This window comes from Pseudopodoces humilis, chromosome 8 (genome assembly GCF_049639895.1).
Source record: "Pseudopodoces humilis isolate 2021_Gansu_Grassland_sample_001 chromosome 8, ASM4963989v1, whole genome shotgun sequence".
NCBI lineage: Eukaryota > Metazoa > Chordata > Aves > Passeriformes > Paridae > Pseudopodoces > Pseudopodoces humilis.
In genome coordinates, this window is record NC_142207.1 from 19,825,151 (window position 1) to 19,849,961 (window position 24,811).

Genomic DNA, 24,811 nt, shown 5'->3' on the forward strand with positions numbered 1-24,811 from the left:
TTGAGAATCACCAGTAGTTTTCCCAGAGATGAGGGACACTAATTCAGATTTTCTTACAGCATATGCCAACCTACTTCAACAAAATTTTCAGAAATCTAATAGACTATATGACTTCTTCCTCCCTTTTAAACTTCAAGTTCACCACAGTCTTCAGAATTCCAACACCTGCATTTTTAGTGCATCTCAAAAAAATAAAAAAATTAAATTAGATTAAATTAAACTAAAGGAAAAAAAAGGGGTTTTTTTTCAGACAAAATCTGGCAGTTCTGAACTTTTCATGGAGATCTTTCCATTCCTGTTATAAATATGGAATTTTGCTGCCCATTTTCTGGTTTGACCAGGACAGAAAACGGATCCATTCAACCAATGGATTCAAATCTCAGTGAAATTACTGGGGTTTTTTTTGACTACACAATCTAAATTTTCAAGAAATTGCACAAGACCGTAGTTATTTCATCAGCCTGCCGGGTCTGTAACATACAGAAAACACTCAGGCGACAAAAGCACCCACCATCACATCCTGTCAGAATCTGAGAGGCAAGCAATCATTTCTTTTAAGGTATGTCATACAAAGCTACCTTGCATCTTTTTTTCTTACTGCAATTCAGAGCAGTCTTGTATCACAGTCAAGAGATATCCCTCAACATTCTGAAGGCAATGGAGGGAGGAAATTTTCCTCTCCAAGAAAGGCAAAAGGTCTCTTACTACCAGATTTTGGGACTTAACATTTGTATCTTTTCCTAGCAGAATCTTCTCTAGGTTTAGACAATGTGTACTACATCTTAAAAGAAGAGGCATTAAAGCAAATGTGAAAGGGGCTGTTTCCATAGCTAGGAAAGCTGGCAATGCACTTGGACTTTGTACAGTCCAAGCAAAAGCAAGAAACAAATGATCCAATTCCTGCTGTAAAACATCTACTAGCACGATCAAAGAAATCCAAACCACTAGATGACTTACTTCTATTAAAACAGAAACCTACTCTGTGGATTAAGATCTCAGTTAAAAAAGACCAATGCCAACGTTTACAAGGGTGAATATTGTCAATTCAATGTCAAATTAATTTGTAGATTCTTGTCTACAGTATAAATTACAGGTTCTGCATTTCTAGTAAAGTTTGTCTTTGTCAGGAAGAAGAGTGAGTATTTAAGGTGGCTTTGCAAAGCTGAACCACCAGTAAAACACACTCAAAATATGAAGTTTATGACATGACCTACCAGAACTTTTAGTGAACACTGAGAGTCCTAAAAACAAAGATCCCCTTAAAAACTAACATAATATGGATAATCTGGCCCTTTTTATAAAATCTGAGGTGTCCACACAGAGGTGCAAAGTGCCTAGACAGCTCTATCAAGTATCACCTTTCAAAAAATCCTGAAACAGCCCTCTTGAGCACAGAGCACAGCTTGGACATCATATTGAAAACATTAAGATTCAAAGTCACTCTTTCCATGTTTCTATGCTGTAACCCAATAAATGATTGTTTTCCATTTTTCTATTTCCTTACAAATCTAACTCTATTAGAAGCACAGCATGTTTCACAGCAATCTAAAACTGTCATTACTGACCACCACATTGCAGAGAAAGGCATATAAAACTCAGAGCTGTACACAGATATAGTCACTTTGGATTTTGCTCATTTACTTCTGAGAAGCAAAACTTTTGTTTGTCTGGGTTGGAAGAGACCTTAAACATCATCTAGCTCCAACCCTCCTGTCATGGGCAGGGATGTCACCTACTAGATCTGGTTGCTCAGAGCACCATCCAAGGCACCTACAAGATACCATAGTTTCCTGCACAAAGGGTTGCTCCTCTATCCCCTGAGACACACACAGGCCTCACCACATGTGGAGGGAGAAAGGTTGAGGAGCACAGGATAGGGACGTCAACCAGAAACAAGGCTGCTGCCATCTTAGGCTGGATAGTCAGGCCTGGGGCTAATCTGAGGAGCACTGGGGAAGGGCAGCTGGGAACAGGTTGCATGAATTAATGTGGCAACAGTCTGGTCCTGACCATGATCTTTTCTGCAAAAAATTACTATTAAATAAATGCTGTATTTTAACTGTCTGCAGCCAAATAAACTCTGCAACACATGCAATAAATTCCTGAAATTCCCCAAAATGTACAGGACATAGTCTGTGTATGTTGCATAATTTTTCCTGTGACATATAGGGTCATGATGTGCCACTATTACTTGACGCTGGAAGAAAGCTGATGGCTTTCCTGGTCTGAAAGGCTTGATCATCACCAATTAAAACTTCCTTTTTTCTTTTTTTTTCTTTTTTTTAATTAAATTAGAAAGCATAGGCCTTTCAGAGGCTTATGTTTTCACCACCAAATTTCAAAGGTTTTGATACAATATACATGTGCAGACATAACCAGTCTTCTTTTCACTTCCTCCTCACAAGTGCAGACAAAACCTTCTACAATCAAAAATTTTTTAACTGGTCTGTACAGACAAGACAAAAAACCCAAACTAGCCATGTGTTCCTTGGTTTTCACCATGATCAAGCTTGGTACATTTACAAGCATCTCTCTTCCTACCTCTGCCCTGCTGGAAAATCGTGCTGGATACATAGGCAGAGCAGAATGCAGCCATGCTCCCAAACAGCCATATACACATCCAATACAAGTTTTCTGGCTACAGTTTCTGAAGTTTTTCTCTTTTGGTCCAAGCTTATTCTCACCCCAGTTCCCCAAATTTCTACAAGGATGAACAAATTTCAACCAAGAAAAAACCTTCCATGATGTCTTTTCACCCATTGTTTCCATGTTTGCCTTAGAAACAGACTGCCTCAGGAAAGGAGCTGTCTTTACTTGTCCAGTAGAGCCCAGACACATTGTTGGCACTTCAGCCTGAAAAAGTTCCTGAAAATATTTTTATTTGTTCCATACAGAACAGAATGCTCCTGCTAAATGATGCATTTGTTCAGCCACAGTAACAAACCCTGCCAGCTCTCTCTGCTCTCCTAGTCCAAACTGCATGCTGGGACAATGCATACAGGCTGCCATGGAGGAACTGGGAACACTTGAAGAGGCAACAGGGAAGTGAATACAACTGAAATGGCTGAAGCTGCAGAGGAAGGATTCCACCATCTAAACCAAGTAAAACATTGTTCCTAGAAGCAATTGTCTTGTGAAATAAGAGCTGCTTTCAAAAAGTGGGGACTTGCATTATAATCTTACAGAATCCTCTCACGTCTCCAAAGAATGTGGAAGAGAGTTTTCAAACAGATTTTTTTTCTGGGGCTAAGGTGGCAACCTCTACTTCAAATAAGTATTTTTTTCTTTAAATACATTTAAATTTATTCTTTTCACATAAGATGATAAATAAAATTACTTTGCTCAGTAGAAAACAGAACTCTCAAAGTTGAAACTACTTTTAATTTTGGCTTAGGCAACAAAAAGGGGAAGAATGATGGAAAACCAGGACAGTGTTTAGACTCATGTGTTCCATGTTACTTGAAGCACCAAGTCACCATTCACTCACAAGACACTGGCAAGCTGGCCACTATTATACCAATAACTTCAGAGCAAAATTCTGCTTTTACATTCCTATCAGAGACCGCAGTATATTCAGCTAAACTAAAACAATGCTCTTATTAAGAATGCCTCAGGCAACACCTTCAGTCTGTTTCAACGTAGTTGACACCTGTTTGCAGCAAAAGCTTCAATACTCCTGATTGTTACAAAGCTATAGAACATTTTGTTTTGTCAATACCAGAAGCTGGAGATATTTTTTAAAGCAAACAATGCAGTGTAAAGACACCTGTTGGCAACAATTCCAACAATTAAATTTATATGTTTAAAATTAATCTGCTTAATCACTTGCATGTATGTTGTACTAATTCACTACTGGTTTAGTTCATTAATCTCAAGCAGCTCTGCATTTCCTCATGCCTCACATAAATAGAACCTTTTCCATTTGACTATACTAATTAAGATCATTACTGTTGAAGTAATGCAGAAACAGTGATAAGCAATGTAATAGGAGAGAATCCCATAGAGTACATGACAAATTTACTCTAAAATGGAAGTGCATAATTAACGTTTTACCAAGATACACAAAATAATTAATTCTGTACTGAGAAGCAGAAAGGAGTCAACACATAATACTACAATACAAAGTTATAACAAATCCTAAATATAAAAACCCCCTTTCAAGTAAAGGCCTAAGAACATAATGTGGCTAAATGATTGTGTGATCTCAGGATGCATTACAGATCTCCTCAAAGATCTGAAACGAAATTTATAAGTTTATAATACAGGCAAGTAATCTCGTATCTAGATTATACAATGATTGAACTACTATACTTTAATGCAACACAGTTTTGATTCAGTAACTGCTTACATTTTTGCTAGCATTAGATACAAAACGACAATTCTGATTGTTCTCCTGGCGATTCCATAACAAGCAAGCATTTTCATGTGTCATTTAACTTATAACTGGTTAAGCCAGATGAAAAGAAACTTTGCAGTCTTTAGTAAATTGGACATTATTTAACACCATGTAACGCCAGAAAATCTTCCCACGTTTATTACCAGGAATTTATCTTGTTCTACTTAAAAATTAGAACGTGTTGTTTGTATTTCTTCCCCAATTTATATTTTATCATCTCTCAAATCTCAGCAATAAGATCATGGGAGTATAACCAGCCAGAGTCAGCAAATAAAAATTTCTGTGAATTTTCACGTATTTTCCGTTACTTAAATGTTACTTTTAATAACAGGAGGGATTACATGCAAACACACAGCAGTATTATTTTTAACACAACAGCAATATTTACTGTACTATTCTGAAGTATTAATTATGGCCTAAGAAGAAACACAGGCACTAAGCATTACTGAAGAGTCACAATGAGTAATGACTCTTCAGCTCTCTACCAAAACCCAAGTAACGCAAAGCAAGATTTGCTTTACATTGCCAGCCTTACTACTGTATTTTCATGATATTTTTGTCACGGTAAAACAACGTCACAACGTGAATTTTAAGAATGATGCATTATGCAAAAAACATGCAGCTGTCTTCAAGGGGATGGTCCAAATGTATTTATTTAGCAGAACTAAGCAGAGCAATTTATATACCCTCCACCCCCAGAGGTATAAATTACTGCCACCACATGTGAGAGGTGACAGGGGACCATGCTCAACACAGCTTACTCTGCAAAGTAACACAGATCAATTTGCTACTCTTTTTAAGCCTAATTATTAACTTTTTACTTAAAAATAAACTAGGAACAGATACTCTATCAGCTGTAGCCTCTTAGCAAAAAGGGCAGTAACTAGTATCTTGAAGCAGCAATTTCATAAAATATTCAAATTAAATGTCAAAAACACATCTTTGTGTGCCTTGAATTATACCTTGTCTGCAGGAAAAAAAGAAGACCCTAGGAAAAAAGTGTTCTTTAATAACTTTCAATTTTTATGTTTCAATGACAAAAAATTATAACAGTCAATATGTGAAATGGGATCAGTGACTTCTGACACTTGGTCACAGGATGAAGAATTCAAAAAAGGGGGAAAGATATTTCCATTTGTTTTAAGACATGTCTTCAAATACTAAAGGCTGAAAAAAGTTGTTTTTTTTTTTAAATAAATACTGTTATATGGAAAAAAAAATCTCCAACTAGAAGAGAAGCTCTTAAACCAATGTGGATAAAGAAAAGTTCAGTCGGTATCAATGACATTGCAAGACGGAGAAGTCAGGATAAGGATACTTCTAGATCAGGATAACATAAGGAACATTGTCTATCCCCAGAATGGGCCCTTCTCTGGTGACTTTACCAAAACCAAATTGTCCACAACTTCACAGACAGTGCAGTTGTACAACAACTTCATAGACAGTGGTGCAAATTTCCCTAACATCAGCAAGTCCTCTGTGAGAATATAGCTGCTGAATATACCGAGTGTCTTTTTATGCTGTTATTTGAATAGAACACACAGAGACAATATCTGAGAATTTATGTAAAAGACTGATTGAAATGTTAAACTTACAGCTGTGGTAAATTGGGTCTAACAAAGGGATCGTTTTCTGCCCCATTCACAGCTTTATTTTTCCTCTGCTTGGGTTCAGAATTGGCAGATGGTGCCTGAGAATTATTTGTAGTTGGAGGCTTTCGCTTGGCCAGGAGCTTTCTTTGCCTTTCAATGTCTTCCCTTTGTTGATTCACCCACTCTTGCTGCCTGTAAACCCCAAAAAAAGCTTTATTAAAGTTTCGTCAATTTGCATTTTTTCAAGAACTGTCTTTTTAACTGATAAGGCATTTAGAAATCTTAAAAAACTTACTGTACATGTGAAAATGTTTCCTAGGAGAACGAACACCAGTGTTCTTCATGAAGTGGAAAAATTTTGCTAAGGTTATGGCACAACTTACTTTTTAAATATATGGTGGCTACAGGGGGATTGTTTGTTTTTGTTGATGTTTTGGGGTTTTGTGGGGGTTTTTGGTTTTTTTTGTTTTGTTTTTGAAAATGTTATGCATGACTTCTGCACTAGAAAAAGAAAAAAAAAATTGATCTGAGCTGGTGGATACCTTATTTTATACCAAAAAAACATCCCCTGATAGCATCAATAGAGAGTACCTGATTTTTATAGGCCAAATACTGAATTTGATCTGGCCATTCCCAAATAAATCATCAGTTTGGTTGTATGGCAAACGATTACAGCTTTTATGCAAAACACACCTTGTACAGACTGTTTTTAAGACTGTTAAGAAAAACAGTGTCCCAAGCAATCCCATAATGCTAAGACTAAATATTGCCGTTCAAAAGCTGAAATCTTGGTGAATTACTTTTTAAAATATATGTATTCTTCTATCTATATATCTATCTGTATCTCCAATAAATCAGGCTCATTACCAAAGAACTCCTTTGGAAGCACTGCAGAATTATTTTACCATCATCTCTGAGAGTCCTGCAGAGCCCTTTGCCCCTCTGGGAAACACCTGCTATGGCAGCTCTTTTCCAGGTGGTTTCTCTCCCCCATCCTCTTGTACTAGACCCTATCTGAGGCTGCCAGATTCAGGCTTCACAGCACTATGGAGCAGGATGCTAGGAAAAGCTGCTGCCATGAGGATGTGCAGGTAGCATCTATATAGCCAGTGAGAAGTTCACAGACCTCATCTGTCCCAATGACCATCAGTGATACATGGTTAGCTTCCTGAAAAAACACTGATTTACCTTTAAAGTTCTGAGAGCTGATTTGAGTAACTATGTGCTGCTTATTTACTACATTAATGTTTTTCTAAAGATAATTAAAACAAAGTGAAACTAAACTGTTCTCTAAAGACACACAACCTCAGCATTCCCTCAGCTGATTAATGGAGTTCCATATTCTCAGTCTTCAAAAGGCAAAGCAAAATACAACGTATGAAAAGCTGCTTCAATCCTAGAACATTAGTAATAGCAAAGTCCACTAGAGGGAAGTAACAATTAGTGAGAATTTTAAGAACATAGCATTGACTAACTTCACAAGATTTTGAAATGCAAAGCCATCTGTCCACTGTTCAGTAAATGAAGCACCATGACGAACTGTTGTAAAATGCCCCAGGCGTAATCTGTCTTGCATGCTCTTCTCTCTGCTTGCCAGCTTCTCCTGTGTGCTCTAAGAAAAAAACAAAAAAAATTTCATATTTAATAACACTGAAGTGTTCAAAAAGTCAATAAAACAACTCATGGTTTGTTTTTTTCCCTCCAACAGCCTATTAAGGCAGGGATAAGAGGAGAGTAAACAAAAATATGTTGTAGTATTTACTCAATTTATTCTAATTTCTACAGAACTCAAGCATCTGCAGTTGCCAGAACCAGTACTAGAGGACAATTTATGCACCAAAAAACCCCCCTAAGTTTGGCTCAGTTCTCCTATAAAGCTTGCTGCTCTTCATCATTAAAAAACCATTTTATTTAGAGTATCAGCATCATAGAGGATGTAATTACGATTCTATCTGTACATGTCTACTACAACCGACTGAGATACCATAAAGAAAGCACTTCCTATACCTAGCCTGGAAACTTCCTTGACAAATCATCTGTGTTACTGCTTGTACCAAGGTGACTTGGAGCAGGAACCTCAGTGACAATGCACTCTGGGTAGGCTTAACTGCAATCAGATGCCCACTTGCAGTGCCAGAAGCAGGTGCCCTTCTTAGAATCAGCAGTGCTACCACAAACATCCTTGTGATGTGACGGAGTCTGCCTGGTCTCCCTCAAAGAAAGAGCACTATGAACACCTAATGCAAGGAAACCTCTTTAATTGTTACAAAGGCTTGCTTCATAAGAAATGTCTGTGGCTCAAAAGTCACATACACACACAACAAAAAAAGTGAGAAGTTGTCAGAATTAAGGATCTTTTTACAAACAGACTTCTAGATTGAAGAAGGGCCTTCCACAGGAAACATCACTTGTGGTATTCTCGGTCTGAAGGTATGCACTTACTATCATGCCCAATAGATCTAATGCATCTTCTCCCTGCATTCTCCTCATGATGGAATTTAAAAAGACCTGCAATAATTTATTTATAACATACTAGTGCGAAAACTCTCCTGAATCCTCCAATGGCTTGCTTTGTGCCATTGTGTATGACAGCAGGATCCAGCAGCTAGCACTAGGAAAGGCACTGGGGCCGTTTATCTTAAACTTTTTTGTACCTTCATTTCTAATAACATGATTTGCTATGAACTTTTTTAAGATTTTTTTTTTTTATGAGACTATTTTAAAGAAGAGGGAGAAAAACAGGGTATCCTTGTCTTGTAATAAATTGCTACTAGTTTAAATATAATTGGTGTGAAATTTCAAAAAAATAATTCATTAATAGTGTATGAAGGCAGCCATCTTCATTTCCTTTTTTCCATCAATTCTGAGCAAACATGGCATGTTATTTTCCATCAAAAATTACCTTAGCCACTTAAGTGTCTCACAGAAATATTATCCATCTCCTCTTCACAATAGATTATGTTCAAAAATTCTTTTATCCACTATGATCTCACAATTTGTCCAGAAAATATGCCATATACTGAACTCATAATTTTGATACTTTGCTATTTTGAATTACTTATGATGGGTAAATCCTTAAATTAAAACAGGTACATTTTCCACAATCTGAAAAAGGCTAAACATTTTATTTAGCTTATTCAGGTTCATAAAAACACTGCCAGATAGAGACCACAGATATGAAGTTTCAATCTCAAGTGACTAATGGGAAAAAGCTGAAGTGAAAATGAAGGAAGCATAATGGAGTTTTACTGCAATCTCTCAGCTTTTATCACTAAGATTTTAAGAGCGGTAAACTTACCTTTTCAATTAGAAGCTTCTTGCTCATTGAAATACATTTGTTTAACCTTTCTTTGTATTTTTCAAGTAGTTTTTGTTGTTCATCTATTTGTCTTCTAAGATCACAATTAGCCTAATAAATATATACAAAATATTAAGAGATGTATTGAAACACTGTTTTTTAAATCAGCTGTCACAGAAAATGAATGTATCTACTTTAACTAAATTAAGAAACATACATCCATAAACACATCTATTTATCTAAATAAAAATTTCATTTCACTGATCTATCAGTATCTATGGAAGGATGCCTTGCTTCTTTTTATTTCCTTTACATTTTCCTGCATTCTGTATTACAGAGCATTCAGCATAATGAGACTATATAAAAGCTCTGTACCAATTTCACGTTCAGCTCTCCACTGAGGGCTCCACTTACATTCAAACTGGAAGTTTAAATTGTAGCATCTTTATATATGATTTCTATATAAATTCAGATTATATCTATAAGTACGAATTATATAAATTCAGATCTTTATATGATTTCTGAAGTCATGTGAATCCTAACATCTTCAATTTAAAAAAAAGCAAAAATTTCACAATGATAAAAGTTTCAATGATCTGAGTAGGAAGTTTAACAAATTCCCTGTGTTCCACTTATATTTAACTTACTGCCTTAAAAATCCCACAACAATAGAGTTTTGATTAAAATTTTAAAAAAATAGTTTAGGGTTGTCTATCCCATACTGTTGAACATGTGTTAAAACAATCTACATATACAATTTCATAGTACATGATTGCATGGGTTAATATTTTTATGCATTGTACGTATGTATGTACACATATAAACACTAAACAGACTACAACTTGTGAATACAGGTTTGTTTCATATTTCTGTATATCTCCTCTCCAGTTCTTCCTTCAAGAGCATAAGCCTAAAGATTTTTTTTTCTGAAAACAGGTCTTAGCACAGTATAGCAGAGTTTTCTTACTGAAAGCGGTTATTCATTGCCTGTAATTATTTCTGTCACAGATTCTGTCTTCATTCTAAAAATGCCAGATAGTAGTTCCACAGATAATGGCTACTCACAATTAGAACCAAAAAAAAAAAATCCAAAACCACCCATTAGGTGAATTATAATATGAATTTAAGGAATGAATCAGCTGCCTGCAAACAGCATCAGTTTTCTTTAAACCTTCTGAAGTCTATAAACATACTGAATCATTAACAAGTTGTACCACAGAAGCTGAAGAACATTTCATTATACATTTCATTTTATAGACTTCTTAGATTTTTTTTTAAAATTACAAAAATTAAAAACTTATTATACCCTTTTATTTAAGTAAATTTTTAAAAAATCTAAAAACATTGTCCTTGTATTCAGTCTACTGTTCTGAATAAATACCTTTACCCCATGTCCAACACTTACCCTGAGTAAGTCATCTATACGACCTTCTTTCTTTTCCAAGTCTTGATTTTTATTACTTTCTAGTGCAGCTAATTTCAGCATTGTGAGATCAGTCTAAAAAGAACATTTTGAAATATTTATCCTTTCCTTTTACAACTACAGCATTATTCTTATGCTTGTTAGGCAGAGAAATAAACTACTTTAAAACATTCAACAACAAGACAGTAAATCTTATTTTCAGGTGTTTCAAAGTGTCATGAAAAGTTCTTATTCAAAATCACTTTCCCTTTTCATGAGGACAACTGTGAACAGCTGGGACAAACCATTAACACTATTAAAAGATTTCATCACCAACTGAGAAGTTACTGTTCATAAAAACACAAAAAGGGAAAGAATGTAAATGTCAACTAATTAATTTCTCTGTATTGGTCAACAGGTGAAGCAACCTTTTTCTGACTAATGTGAAAGACAGATCATGTCAGAAAAGGCAGAGAGAACAAAACAGTTGATTTCAGCTTTTAGAAGTCCCATCAGAATTGTGTGTTGATCATTTTGGTTGCCATCTCATCCATCTCATTTCTCCTCTTCAATGTTGGATTTTAAATACAGTATGACAATGGCAGCTGTCAATTCAAATGCTGCCTGAAAAAGCAGCCTCTAATTCTAAAATCACACAACAGCTAAATTCTTGAGCAAAAACCTACCATATACATAGATGACATGGTCATCTATGTATATCCATGAAGTGCAACACTGGGAGCTGAGCAAGTGCAGAATATAAAACTCACCAGAGATATTTAAATTATGAGCTGCTGGACTTAACAGAAAACTGCTTTGGCAATTTTAAAAAGCAAAGCTTTTCAAAGTCTTTAAGCGTTTAAAATAAGTTAAAAGACAAAGAAATAAACATAACTACTTTTTCCTTGCATTCTAATGTGATCTACTGAAAAAGTTACCTGAGTAATTTTAATAGATAACTGCTTTGGTTGTGTGAGAGGGTGGTCCCCAAAAGCTAATGAAGTAGGAGAAGGACTATTCTGTCGAACCTGAAAGGCATGAAAGCAAAATATCTTAGATACAACTGTAATGAGCATAGCCTTGGTACAACTCATGGCAGGAACATCTCAAAGAACAGAGAAACAAGGTATCTTTACACAAGCTACTACTTGGAGCACTGCATTGAGAGCTATCAGTATGGCATTACATATCACTTGCAGTTCAGGAAGGATGCAATATATTCTCTGAGAAAACTAAGATTGTCACTTTTGGGAAACAGACTGAAAGATTTAAGAGAATACAAGACTGACATAAGGTGATGTCAGTCTTACAAAGACTTATTTTTCTGATTCTAAGCTTTCACAAATCAAGAATAATGTGAGTTATTTTTGGAGTGTTTAGTTCTCATGGGAGAACCAGAGAGGGGAAGCTAATGCAGATCAGAACACAAATCCTGTTAATGAACCTAGTCTGTGTGAATGAGACCTTTTTGAAGCCAAATTCCAAAATCTGTATTACACTCCATATTGTTGGCAAGACCAAGAGGATGCCTGAAATTGAAAGCACATGGAATAAAAGCTGAGGTCTGCTATCAGAGAAAACAAATCTTTTCTGTAACTGGCAAAATTTGTCTGGCCATTTAGAACAATATGTTGGTATGCTGAGCACTGAAATTGTGCTTATGAGAAGGAAAAAAATTAATTAGCATGACCAACAAAGAGAATTTTAAAGGCAGATTAGGGATCAATTATTGAAAAAAATTATGATTTATCGCAAACTGAGTTTTTGAAGTTCCCAGCTAGGCATCCAAGTTTCCTTATAAGTAACAAAAAACCTTTCCTCTTCTGTGTGAGGCCTATGAATAGATGCCATTACATTTTAACATTTATTCAACACTTTACATAAGTACTTTGTATTTTAAAAAAGTGTAAGGAAAAAATAATCCAGTGTTAATAGAAAAATTTAGTTTTAATACCTAATTTGATTTTTTCCTTTTCTTGTTGGAAGAATAAAATCTTTCACAGGACTCATTCCTTTGAAAACTCTCCCCTTGAATAGAGATTATTTTCAATTTTGCTATTTTTAGACTATAAAACTATCTCCAGCAGTGATGAAGTTCCCAGACTTACAGAAGAAGGAGCGGAATGTGAATTCTGAGGAGAGCGGATTGCAGGAGGTACACCTCGCACTGGACTCGAGCCGTTTCCACCTTGGTACTGTAGAACATATATAGACCTCCAATTAGTCAATCTTCTCAAAATACATTATACATCTACTCAATGTATACAGTACATTCCTCAGCTCGTCTGTACACAGAATTTGTAAATCAGATTGCATTACTTTTATTAGTGCAGCCTTCAGCTGTTTAAAGAACAATGAGAAAGATAACGGGTTTTGTATTTTAGTTCAGGCTCCATCAAGAGATGACTGCCATCTCTACTTCAAGGTTTCATACTTAGAAGCTAACATAAAGAAAAAAGAAGTAACCTCTCAAGAGGCCTGTCCATTACAACCAAGTATGTTGCAGCATCCAAAAAAACGCTAAAAGGATATTTTAAAAGAAAATTTTAAAACCAGCATCTATTTTTACAAAATTCTTACCTCAAAGTAGTCACTTATCTTGTGACCACGTCCCCCAATATTTTTTCCTGCAATAAATACAGTAATATATTAGAACTGGTTAAATAAATTACTTGTGGAGATGTTCTACATTTTTACGTATAAAATAATTATAGCAGAATCTTACCACTTGTTAACCACTTGGTTTTCTTTGATGTGGTAATACATGATGTCCCTACATAGGTAATTAAGGGATTGCCAAGACAAAGTGATTTGCATATTCCATTCATTGAGAAATCAGATATTAAGTCATCCTCAATTCCTAAACCAGTTTAGAATAGACTTTACAGAAACCCTAGACCTCTTCTAGATAACAGGAAACTCATCTCTCAGCCTACAGACCAAACCTGTAGCTCTAAGTCCCTCCCCTTTTCAAACACTATCTCAAAGTATCAAATTAACCAAGTCTACTAACATTATATACTCCTGGTGAGTTATTATGCCCAAATATTCTACCTAAGGATTCTCCTAGGTGCCAGTAACAGTGAGGGCAAAGAGAATGAAAAGTATTTCCAGTCCTCTTAACCTTATTATAAATTGGGTAACTTACAGTGTTAACTAGGGAAATAAAACACCAGAGAATGAGATTAGAATGTATCTTAAACAGATTGAGACTTCAGAAGAACTAACAGGAATTGTATTTCTTCAACAGGAGGACCTGACCCAAATATGTGGCATTCCAGAGATTGCACCTATACCTTATCCAATGAATGCACAAATGTTTTCTTCTGTTCGGCTCTAAGATACCAAATAAATCTTAAGACTGGGTTTTTCTCCTGTGGAAGTCAAACAACCTCTTAAGAGACATCTTGCAAATGAACTATTGTTCAAAGCCTTTTACTTTAGAGAAAGAAATTTTTGCAGCACATTAGGAGATCATTATCCATAGATCCATAAATTAAATTTCCCCTTCTTAGCAAAGATTTTCAAGCTTTTCTATTGTTACAGCCCTGATGAATTCTCTCTAGTTCAATATACCTCTGTACTGACACTGCTGCATAAAATGCTGTGTCACTAAGAAGTAACACAAAAAACAAGAAACATTTGCCAGCCCTTTTTGTGTCAAGACTTTTAACAGAAATATTTAGATAAAATATTTCCAAGACCTAGAACAGCACCCAGCTAACTTCTCCAGTAGTTACCCAGTCACTGTACATATATATTGCTGCTACTTCCCTCTAGCCAATTCTTTACCTACTCTGCAATTCTGCTAGTGATTTCTGTCCTCATGCTTAATTCTCATATATCACTTTATCAAATTTGCTTTCATGCAGATAAATGAGACAGGCTGCATTCCTTTTCAGTATAGAAAAACCTATTTGATGTCATGTTACAGAACTGCACTGAAGAAATATGTCAAATTATTTTGGCACAGCCAATTATGAATAGATTTACACTGATTTATACCACTTTCCAGTTACTTCTGTGCTCTAAACAATCATTTTCTTCAACATTTATGGATTAATTTACATATTGCAAAGTCAATATCCTGGGTATGCAATAGACAAGAGATTGATTTCTTGTTTCTTTTTTCCAATACAATAGGAGTTTTTGCTTCAACTGTACTGTACCACTCCAGGAGGCTGCAGTTTCTTAGGCCAGCTGCTTGAGAATATTGTAGTGCAGACTACTCAGTTTTACTGCTGCTGACAGTAAAACAGTGATTGTAAGACATTATAATAATGTTTTCTATATTAAAAAGTCCCCCAAAAGTTCCATCATCTCTAATTTCAACACTCATTAGTAACAGGAAGGATAAGCTACTAGAACAATTAAAAGAGAAAATTTCATTCAGATTCTTTGAACAAAGCAGGTGTCTACGAAGTAACACTTAGGAAAAAATTAATTTTAATCAAACAACATGATTCTTCTACTAATAGCATGCTGCATCATGAAGACTTCCAGATATGAAGCCCATTGTTTTATATCTGAAGTGATATTTTCTAGCTCTGTTAGAATGAAAAATAAAGCTGATATAGATGTTATCAAAACTATTTCCACTTCCCTTCTGATGAATTTTTGTCTTGACGTAAAATTTCCACCAGTCCTCACCCAAAAGTCATACTAAAGAGAGGAATGACAAAAACTAAACTTTGTAAATATTAAATTAGAAATCAGTCTCATCATGATTTCCCTACCCCTCTAGACTACAACAATCTTCCACAGAAAAGGAAGAAAAAAATTCAATTTTTATATATACCTGTAAAACAAGCATCAGATATTGTAATCAGTAACCCCTTTTCCCCCTTACCTAGTAAAAAGAAATACAAACCACAAGGTATTTTGCATGAGAAGAATTGCTATAATTCTTAAAAAGATTACAAAGTTGTATCATAGCTGTGAGTTACACACGCAGTAGCTCACGATTCTTTTGGGTAATTGCCAGGCCAGTTCATGTTTTACTTGCCCATCCCTTACAAATGGGAGGGTGAGAAGAATACTTAATTTGCTATCCAAAACATAACACCCATCTTACATAAGCAAAAATACAGAATTTTTAAGGCTAACAGTCAAAATTGTTACATGCAATCACTACGTAGTCAATTTACATTTTAATTTACCTTGGCTGCTTTCACTCTGAGTGTCTGCTTTTCTTTTTCTTCCTCTAGAAGGTTCTGACTGTTTCTTCTCTGGAGTCTACAGACAACCAAAATAACATGATGGAATACATTATTTGTATTATTGCTGTATTATTGTGAAATAAATTTAAATCCTCATCCATAAAACATGATTTCACAATTCAGCAGGGATTTAATTTCAGATCATAGTTAAACTAGATAATATGATCTTTGGTCAGTCAGGTACAAGCTAGAAGTGGTAGTTAAGAAAGTGAGAAGTAATTCTTAAATTATTTCCCAAAAGGCAATTTCACATATTAATTGTTAAGCAATTACTCATTTTCATTCATTCCCAGGTTTACGGACACCCATTTTTGCTTCATTTATGCCTATAATTTCCCGAGATCTCTATTTTAGTGTGGGTGATTTAAAGATTAATACTTAAGTGAAATCATCTGATTCTTGATGGTGTTTTCTACATACAGCTGTAGCATAAACACAAAGTTCAATAGGAAGCCAATATTGTTACACTTTTTCATAAGTGCAAAAGGTATTTTCAGGCTAATAAAAACCATATAGGTTTCTAGAATCCGCTGAGAATTAAAAAGAAAGTAAAACAGGAAAAAGTAGAGAGCAAAAATTACTCAAAATGTTAATATCTATACACTTAAAAATTGTCATCCTCCCTATATACTTTTATCTCAAGAAAAAAAAAGAAAAGCAAGTGAAAAAATACAGATCTGTTAACATACCTGGAAAGTTGTCTAGTTGCCTAGAAATTACAATCACCATGTATGAAACAAATAACAAGAAAGGGCTGTGATCAGAAGCATCTCTAAATTATATTTGCTCCTGTTTGATCTGAGGATTCAAACCAGTTAGTCTCCCCAATTCAAATTAAATAATAAAAGCTGCTCTTGTTCAGCATATTGCAGCTGTGTGTGTGGGTATTCTTCATGGTGCCCCACATGTAACTGGAGAAAGCATAGGAGACATTAACTGAACTATTTTACCAGTAAACCAAAGATCCTTAATGACTCAGACTAAATCTGAGACAAGATGCTTCACTATTTCATGATACCATAATTTTATCATTTTATTGTATCTGTCATTTGGTGCTCCAAGTATACTTTCTTAACACAGAAAATTATATCAACATTCTAATTTCAACCATCAGTAAAATCATTTCAAGGACGTTTCAATTCCAAAATCTTCGTGTGGATATGCTGAAATATAAATTTACTACAAATACCCAACAGTATTTATGTTGGCAAGAACCACTTTAAGCTACCTGTGATGCCTAGAAAATTATTGGTCTATAAGAAACAGCAGGACAAGAAAGGTCTTCCTTACCTATACCATGTATTTTTGGTGTTTTGACTCTGTGTGTAGCTTCATAAAGATAACTCTGTAGGTTTTACAAGTGTAAATGTTGTATTATCAGGCTATAAAATAAGTTTAAATTAAATATATTTTATTTTATAATAAACTCATTGAACTGACATCTGCATCTTTTATAGCGCTATCATACATTAGCAAAGAATACAACAAAGACTCCTGGAAACGGAATTACCTCAAAACTATGGATTCTAAAAGCAGAAAGCATAGTTTAGAAATTTTACTTAAATAATTTGGAATTATTGCAAGGTAAATAGGTAACATTAAGTTACCTTTCCACAAACTAAATTGAAACTAATTAATCAAGCATTTTCAAGTTATTCTTATTTTCCAACTTTTAATTTTGCAGCTACATTCTAATGTAGTAAGAAAAAAAAAAAAGAAAAAAGAAGTTTAAAAGCTAATTAATGACAAAATATGTAAGATTTCCCACACCAAAACTAGTTTCCAGCTGCTATGGCTTGTATTTAAAAACCAGCCATTTAAAGAGGTTTATAGTTTTAAAATTCAAGTAATTCATAAATGTCTATTTCCTTAAGCTCTTCTGATTTCTTTCAGTGTTTAATTTAACCTTCCAAACTAGAAAGTACTAGCACACTAATGAGGTTATTAATGAGGTTACTCAACAAGGTCATGTTCCCCTTTTCTAAGCACAAAATTCGCATGATAATGTACAGCAAACATCAATCACTGGAAAATGTACTCCAAAATCCTTCTTAATGAATGGAGTCATATGAATTACAAGAAACTGAAGACTAATAGGGCTGGGGAGTATCTCCCTGATAAATGAAGACTGAAGCTACTTTCTGTAGCTGCCGAAGTATTTACGTATAGCGAAGATTTAGATTAAAATCTTACTACTTCATAAGCAAGATAAAATACTTTAAAGGTTAATCAATGCTAGACTCTAAAGTTACATGGAAGTCACACACAGCTTGGCATAGTAGCAAAGCCTCGTACATCTTGGTCTTGATCCTAGTTTACCCCTCAATTTCACTGTGCTTCCCCTAAGTTTTCCCTTCACATTCACAGATGTAATGTGCCACTTCATGATGAAAGCATAGAGTAATGACATGAACGCATCAGGGTTTGATCAGAAATTGACAGTCTTGCTAGAATGATTCTGAGATTTGCATATATACTTTTTTTTTTTCTTCCAGGCCCTCCTGTAATACAACAGTGCTCTTCCAACATCAAATGATGGCACTGCTTCCCCAGTGAGCAAGTCTTATTTCCACACTACCATCACTAGTACTATGAAACCTTCAAGGTCATTCTATTAAAACAAACAAAAACCAACACAACAAAACAATCCCACAACCTGTTTGCAATACTAAGATCTACAGCTTACTTTTTATGGTACTTTAGCATGTAAGTAACCAGATGTAATTTTAAGAACTGTAAAAATTGATTAACATACTTGCTATTACAATTACAATTTAAGTGAATACAAGTAACAACTTCTGAAAAAGAGTCGAGAAAATGTATGTCACTACTCAGCGTCACTAAGACTCATCTTTCACTGTGCAATGGAGCACACTGGATTTGTGTGCAGGTGCAAAAATGTGTGCATTTTTGATAAAGAAGCCGGTTTCTATTTTAGAATACAAGTCTTAGAATTTTCAAAGACAAAATATTATCCTTACCCAGAAGCATGGCTTGAGATTAAAAACACTGTGCAGAGACTTTCAAACTCACATGCCTTGGAAAAGCTTTGTCTCTGTATCTCATGTATAGAACTGTAGAATAACATTTTCCTACACCACAGACTTATTACAGGTATAGCCAGTGTTCTGAGATCACTCAGCTACTCACAGACATGTTTTTCTGTCAAGGAATTGTAATAATGCATCATAACCTTCAGGCTACAGCAGCACATTTCCATTCCCACACCTACATCAGAACTGCATCACTACCCAGAGTATTTCTAGGAAAAGCCATGAATAAAAACAACAGGCAGACAGAATCTTATGGTTAAGAAAATAGTCTATGCAGCTGGATGCATAATACAGCTGGGAAAGGTGAGGGGAAGAAAAACACAGCAGAGCTTTTTTCAACAAGAAAAACAACATACAGAACTTTTATTTATAAGGTATCAGCTTTGGGAACCAATTAAATTCACTTGCTGGCAGCCCAGTAAAAGTGTCTTGTAGTAACTGAGCAAATGAAAAATTAGGACCCAAAAGGAAAGCTCTGACATGTGAAAATACCACTAACAGCACATTCCAAATAACCATCTCTCCAGCATGACACACTGTCACACAGGGTCTAGCCTAGGCTAGAAATCCACTCTTGGTTACAAACGGTATAATCTTATCCAAACAATCTGTGACACACAGAGGCAAAACTGTCAGAGGGATTCACCAACCCCAAAATAGGTAAATTCTGAGAGCTGTAGTATTAATGCAACTATATCACAATGCTCATCACTAAGAGGAAAATATTCTACTCAAGGAAGTCTGAGCTCTGCACATTTAAACCTAATAAAAGCATTAATCCTTTTTTTGGATTACAAACTGGATTTAGGAAAGAAAATAAACAATGACAACTGCAGCTTTTACAAATAAAGATGATGGCTACTAAGGATGTCTGTCATTGGCATAAATCCGTACTTGAAAAGAGAACATAGTAAACTAGTTTCTAGAGTATTTTCAAGGATTCATCCAAAGATCAGTCAAAGTTATCAGTGCTGATGAAACACCTATTTACGAAACAAAAGACAGCAAACTATGTAAGCATTTTCAGCTCCAAAAGCTGTATGCATCCTCAGACCATGACTGCTTAGATAACAGAGAAGCAGAAACAGCTAGTTTCATGACCAAAAATCCAAATGAACTGACTTCCTCCAGTCACGGTTCCTCTTCCAAGATATAGTGCCTTTCAGTAATTTATGCTCTTTTCTGTCTATCTGAGTAGTCTGCATTTTACTTTAAAAACTTCTATACAAAATAAGGCATCAAAGTAGAATTTAAAAAATATTACTTGTTAGCATTAAAATTCTGAGGTAATAATGAATCTGCCCCATACACTTACCTCTGATTCTTTATCACTTAAAGATCCCAAGCTTCCAAAGCTGTGATTTGAACTCTCGTTATTTGTTGAGGCCTACCAAGACAAATAAAATACTCAACATTATACATGTAATTATAAAACATGGCCCACTATTATTACTCACAGTTACAAGTAACAGTCATCTCATGCTCTCATGGAAAAATTGATTAACTGTAGAGCATTTGTGACTCGAATGGGGGATAAGAAGTTTGACAGGCGGATATTTTGACAAGGCATAGTAAATTCTGAATTTCCATTGCTTTTGTCTGAACATCCCCCACCAAGACAACGGACTATATTTTTAAAAAGCATTTTTTCCCAAACACAGCCCAGATCAGCTTCTACACATTATCTGCATGGATATGCTGAATGGTCACAAATAAAAGAAATAAACCAAAACTGATGTAATTGTGTTTTTACAGATCGTGTAACAAATCACAGGACTAGAAGGTAAGAATGACAGTGTCTTAGATGATGATCTGCATCTATAAGAAAACAGTGGTAATAGCATCTTCTGCAAATATTTATCAAAGCATTTGATAGTATTCAAAAAGCACCTAGATATCCATTTGGAAAAACTGGATGAGATACAAATCTTGGAATATTTCACGGACAAGAAATACATTTTTTCCATGGCAGAGTGAAAAAGGAAATTAGTTATTTTAAATTTCTTTTTCTGGATAACTTGGAAGAACAAACTGAGAATGTGAAAGTGGAATGTAATTTGGCTAACAGCCGAAATCAACTGAACAACAGACAACAAGAAAAAGACTTCAACTGATTTATGGAAATGGTAAGCATTGACTCACAGGGAACCAAAATTCAAAGAAGAGGAACCCCAATAAACCCAATAATGCCTTTAAAAAATGTATTACACATGCAGCAGTAGACAGATTATGAGGCAAAATTTGCAACAAAGCAAGGGACCAAAACAGCTGTATCAAAAAGTAAAAGCTAAATGAAGGCAGAACTACAGATCTAGTAATAAAAAAGGATAAATAGTAATTTGATTTATAAGCAACTACCTGAGCTATTAAAATAAGTTAGTAAATTAGGGGAGTAAGCAGTACTAGATAACCCAAGGAATAAATAAGCAAAGACAGGCCAGAATTACTGTGTTTCTAGTTCTAAGAATAAGATATAGCAAACATACAATTTTGCAATCATAATGAGAAGGCAATTAAATAGTGCATCAACGTCACTGTGTCAATCCAACCTCATTTCTTGCCCTGGCTATTTAACTCACTTCTTGGTTTAAATGGACAAGTAGGTCACCTTTTTATAGCTTTGTGACAGTTACCTTCATGTCACTCTCCAAAGCAAATTAAGATATGACGCAAGATCACTATATAATAATTTCAATTCTGTGTAGTTTGTTAATAGTCATCCATACATGACACGTCTTCAGAAATTTCATCAATGTCTGCTATCATGAAGTTCTTTGTTCTGTAATCTACACTGGTAACTAAAATACATCACAGGAAGCTACATGTTTGTGTGAAGTACTTAAAACATAAGGACACTGCAAATTTAGTCATGAGGGAAACACACCTTAAAAATTAGTATTATACCATCATAATATCAGTTTATCAAGTACTATACTTGATGGAGAATATTCAAATGCACAAATACAAAAATGGAGTACTTCTGGCTAGGCAGTAGTATTGCAGAAATCAGTCTTGGAAGCTGAAGCTAGTAACTTGAACAGAATATGCAACTAAGACAAAATCATTTTGCGCATGTATTAACTGAAGAGAAATATACAATATACGGAAGGTAATTATTGAGTGTTCATAAGGTTCTTCCTCAAGTGTTGCATCCTGGCTTAGATACTAAAGGACAGGAAGTCTACAATGAAAGTAAGAGAAATTGATATACATGTCTGGAAATGTTGAAATTATTTATTTATCTATATGTATTAATTTTCAAAAAGGTTTAACCTCAAAAACAGACGTCACACCAGACTCCCCACGTCTATTTCAAGTGGAACCCTAAGTAGATGGTCATCTGCAGCAGGGACAACTCCACCTAAACACTGGGAAAAACCTTCCATCTCTGATCACAAGTACACTACAGCAAAACCACAAAAGAGCCTGTATAAGCTCATTCTTCAGTGTTTTCAAGAACAATTCAATGTCCACATCACAGAAAGATTCAGGATAAACAATCCCATCTCAGAGCAAAGTAACAGACAAACAAGGATTTTTCTGAGAGCCTCTTTCAACCCAATTCTTTTACAAGTAAATCACATTGACAATGTGAAACATGAAAATGAAAACACATGAAAATGAGATGGTGTGAGATAAATTAGTATTTCAAAGATGGCAGATCTGAATGCTCTTAGGACTTACTTTAGCTCCAACACTGCAACTTCCAGTACTCCCAGTGCTGCCACTTACTACTCCTGTGAATCTTGCCTCTAACAATTCTTGTCTCCTTGGGTCCAGGCTATGAAGTTCATCCATTGCTCCTAAAAAGAAATATATACATTCATTACATTTCCTAATATTTGCAGTGGAATATTTCACAAACAAGCCAAATATACAGCAGGCCTATGCAAAGGAAGGATTTGTACCCTTAACTTGACAATGACTCACCATCTGTTACCTAATAACCAAAGCACTCAAGGAATCACAAAAATTTTGTGTCAAGTTCTGTGTTATCAGAATAGCCTTGTCAATTCTGGTTGAAAACTAGAACTTGTTAGAAGCATGTAAGAGACACAGAGTCTGCAGTATGCAATACGCCAACCAGGCAATTATTTATAGATTAAAAACTAGCTGACAGGAACGAAGTATTTTCCAGCAAAAAACCTCCCAATTCCGCAATGCATTCTGCAATGCTCTTGTTTTCTGTATTATTTAAACGTTAAGACTATCAATGCCAAAGATAAACAAGCAGGAATTATAGGGGGGAAAAGGAAAATCAGAAGGTAGATCGCAGTCCTCAACACGTGCAAAGGAACGCAGAGTTATATGGAGGTCCAAAGGTCAGAGAAAAAAGGAGCAGGATCCACAATAAAAAAGGAACCAAGAATAACAGAGACCCTTGCAGAGTTGATGGCTTCGATAGAGCCCTGCAAATGGGGTAAAGCAGTGCTGCTGGCATCTGCAGGGAAAGTAAGGTGGAAGGAAATGGAGGAACAAAAGGAGTTTCTGATGAGCTCAGCCTACATGAGTCGGCTGCAACATGATGTGCAGCTTCCTAATTTGTATTTAAATCAGTTACGGCTGTTTAATGAGTCTGAAAGATGATGTAGACAAATACGTCTTCCGTATTTACACAAACTGCATTCTGTGTTTTTATCTTTTCAACTACTTGAACATTTGGTTTATCTTCAATTGGTAACATTTCAGTTGCTTTATTTTAAATAAGATATTTCATGTTGAAGTCTTAATGCATTACTGCAATAGCACATCCTTCAAGTACCACATAGTATAATAGCCTCAATTTTTTCCGACTAAGACACAACAAGTTGGTGCTTTTCAGTCCCACAGGACAACACAGCAGTTCAGAAAGGAATGGTGCCACGAAAAAAACCTTCTGAAATCCTGTTTTTGTGAAAACTAGTTTTCAAAGTTTAACTGGTGCTATAAGCCTCTACCCATCAGCTAAACATTCTAACCTATTCAACAACATAGCTTTTCCCTCCCTATTAGTAAGTCACACAACACTTTCTCATAGGACTCTTGGGTATCAAAATCTTCAGCATTCAAGCCCTAGACAAATCTTTCTGACATTTTGGCCACTCCTGGCCATAGAACTAACCCCTTTGACAGGGAAAGTACTGGTTCTGCTATTTGGCTAATTCAAGTTGCCCTTGCTCCTGTAGGAAGGCAGATGATGGCAAGTGTGGTGTCAATGCTCCTTTACCACAGGAACTGGTAACAGACCTCTTCCGATGGAAGAAAATCACACCAAGACATAAACAGCTGGTAAGGAAACATTAATAAAATGTGTTTTTGGTAAAGCCTTCTTTTGAAAAATCAAACCACTAGTGGCAGGTTGGAGATACCACATTTTGTTTCTACACCGAAACGCAGCCATATATAGAGCTGGAGGCCTCTTTTTCCAACACAAGGGAATTACACAGTTTGAAACTGCAGCTGGCTTCTCTGCAGTTGTAACGTTGATACTGAACTCGCCTAGTAAAAAATTCTCCAATTTCTACATCCTTTAGATTATAAACTCCCTGGGTTTAAAACTTTTTGTGTATGTATATGTATGCTGAGTGCAGAACAATCAGGAATCCTCTTTAAACTCTTGCTCCCTAAATTGTGCTTGTGTACTGCTTTCAAAGGTTTCTATAACAAATTGAACACTTCTCATATGCATAAAAAATACTTCTTACATTTATGGTCTGTGCAGTAAGGATTTTTTTTTAAAGCAGACATGTTCAGCATATCTTTCCCAGTATGGATGTACATAAGCTATACCTTAGTGGGAAAGCATTGCTCTGAAAAAGCAAAAGAAATTAATCACAACTGATTTGTTAGGAAATTTTAGATTTTTTGGTTT

General features: G+C 35.3%; 1 protein-coding gene across 2 annotated transcripts in view; it reads right to left on the reverse strand.

Annotated features, from left to right (window-relative positions):
- Positions 1–24,811, reverse strand: part of TLK1 (tousled like kinase 1) — a 67,830-nt gene that overhangs the window by 18,993 nt on the left and 24,026 nt on the right. For both annotated transcript variants that reach the window (XM_014249560.2, XM_005519787.3), the window contains exons 2-11: positions 22,645–22,763; positions 20,276–20,347; positions 15,848–15,923; positions 13,269–13,315; positions 12,797–12,883; positions 11,627–11,716; positions 10,692–10,784; positions 9,287–9,397; positions 7,464–7,600; positions 5,992–6,180 (exon numbers count right to left, since the gene is read on the reverse strand). In XM_014249560.2, coding sequence (XP_014105035.1) covers positions 5,992–6,180; positions 7,464–7,600; positions 9,287–9,397; positions 10,692–10,784; positions 11,627–11,716; positions 12,797–12,883; positions 13,269–13,315; positions 15,848–15,923; positions 20,276–20,347; positions 22,645–22,758 — 1,016 coding nt within the window. In that variant the 5' untranslated portion in view covers positions 22,759–22,763. The remainder of the gene's footprint in view (positions 1–5,991; positions 6,181–7,463; positions 7,601–9,286; positions 9,398–10,691; positions 10,785–11,626; positions 11,717–12,796; positions 12,884–13,268; positions 13,316–15,847; positions 15,924–20,275; positions 20,348–22,644; positions 22,764–24,811) is intronic.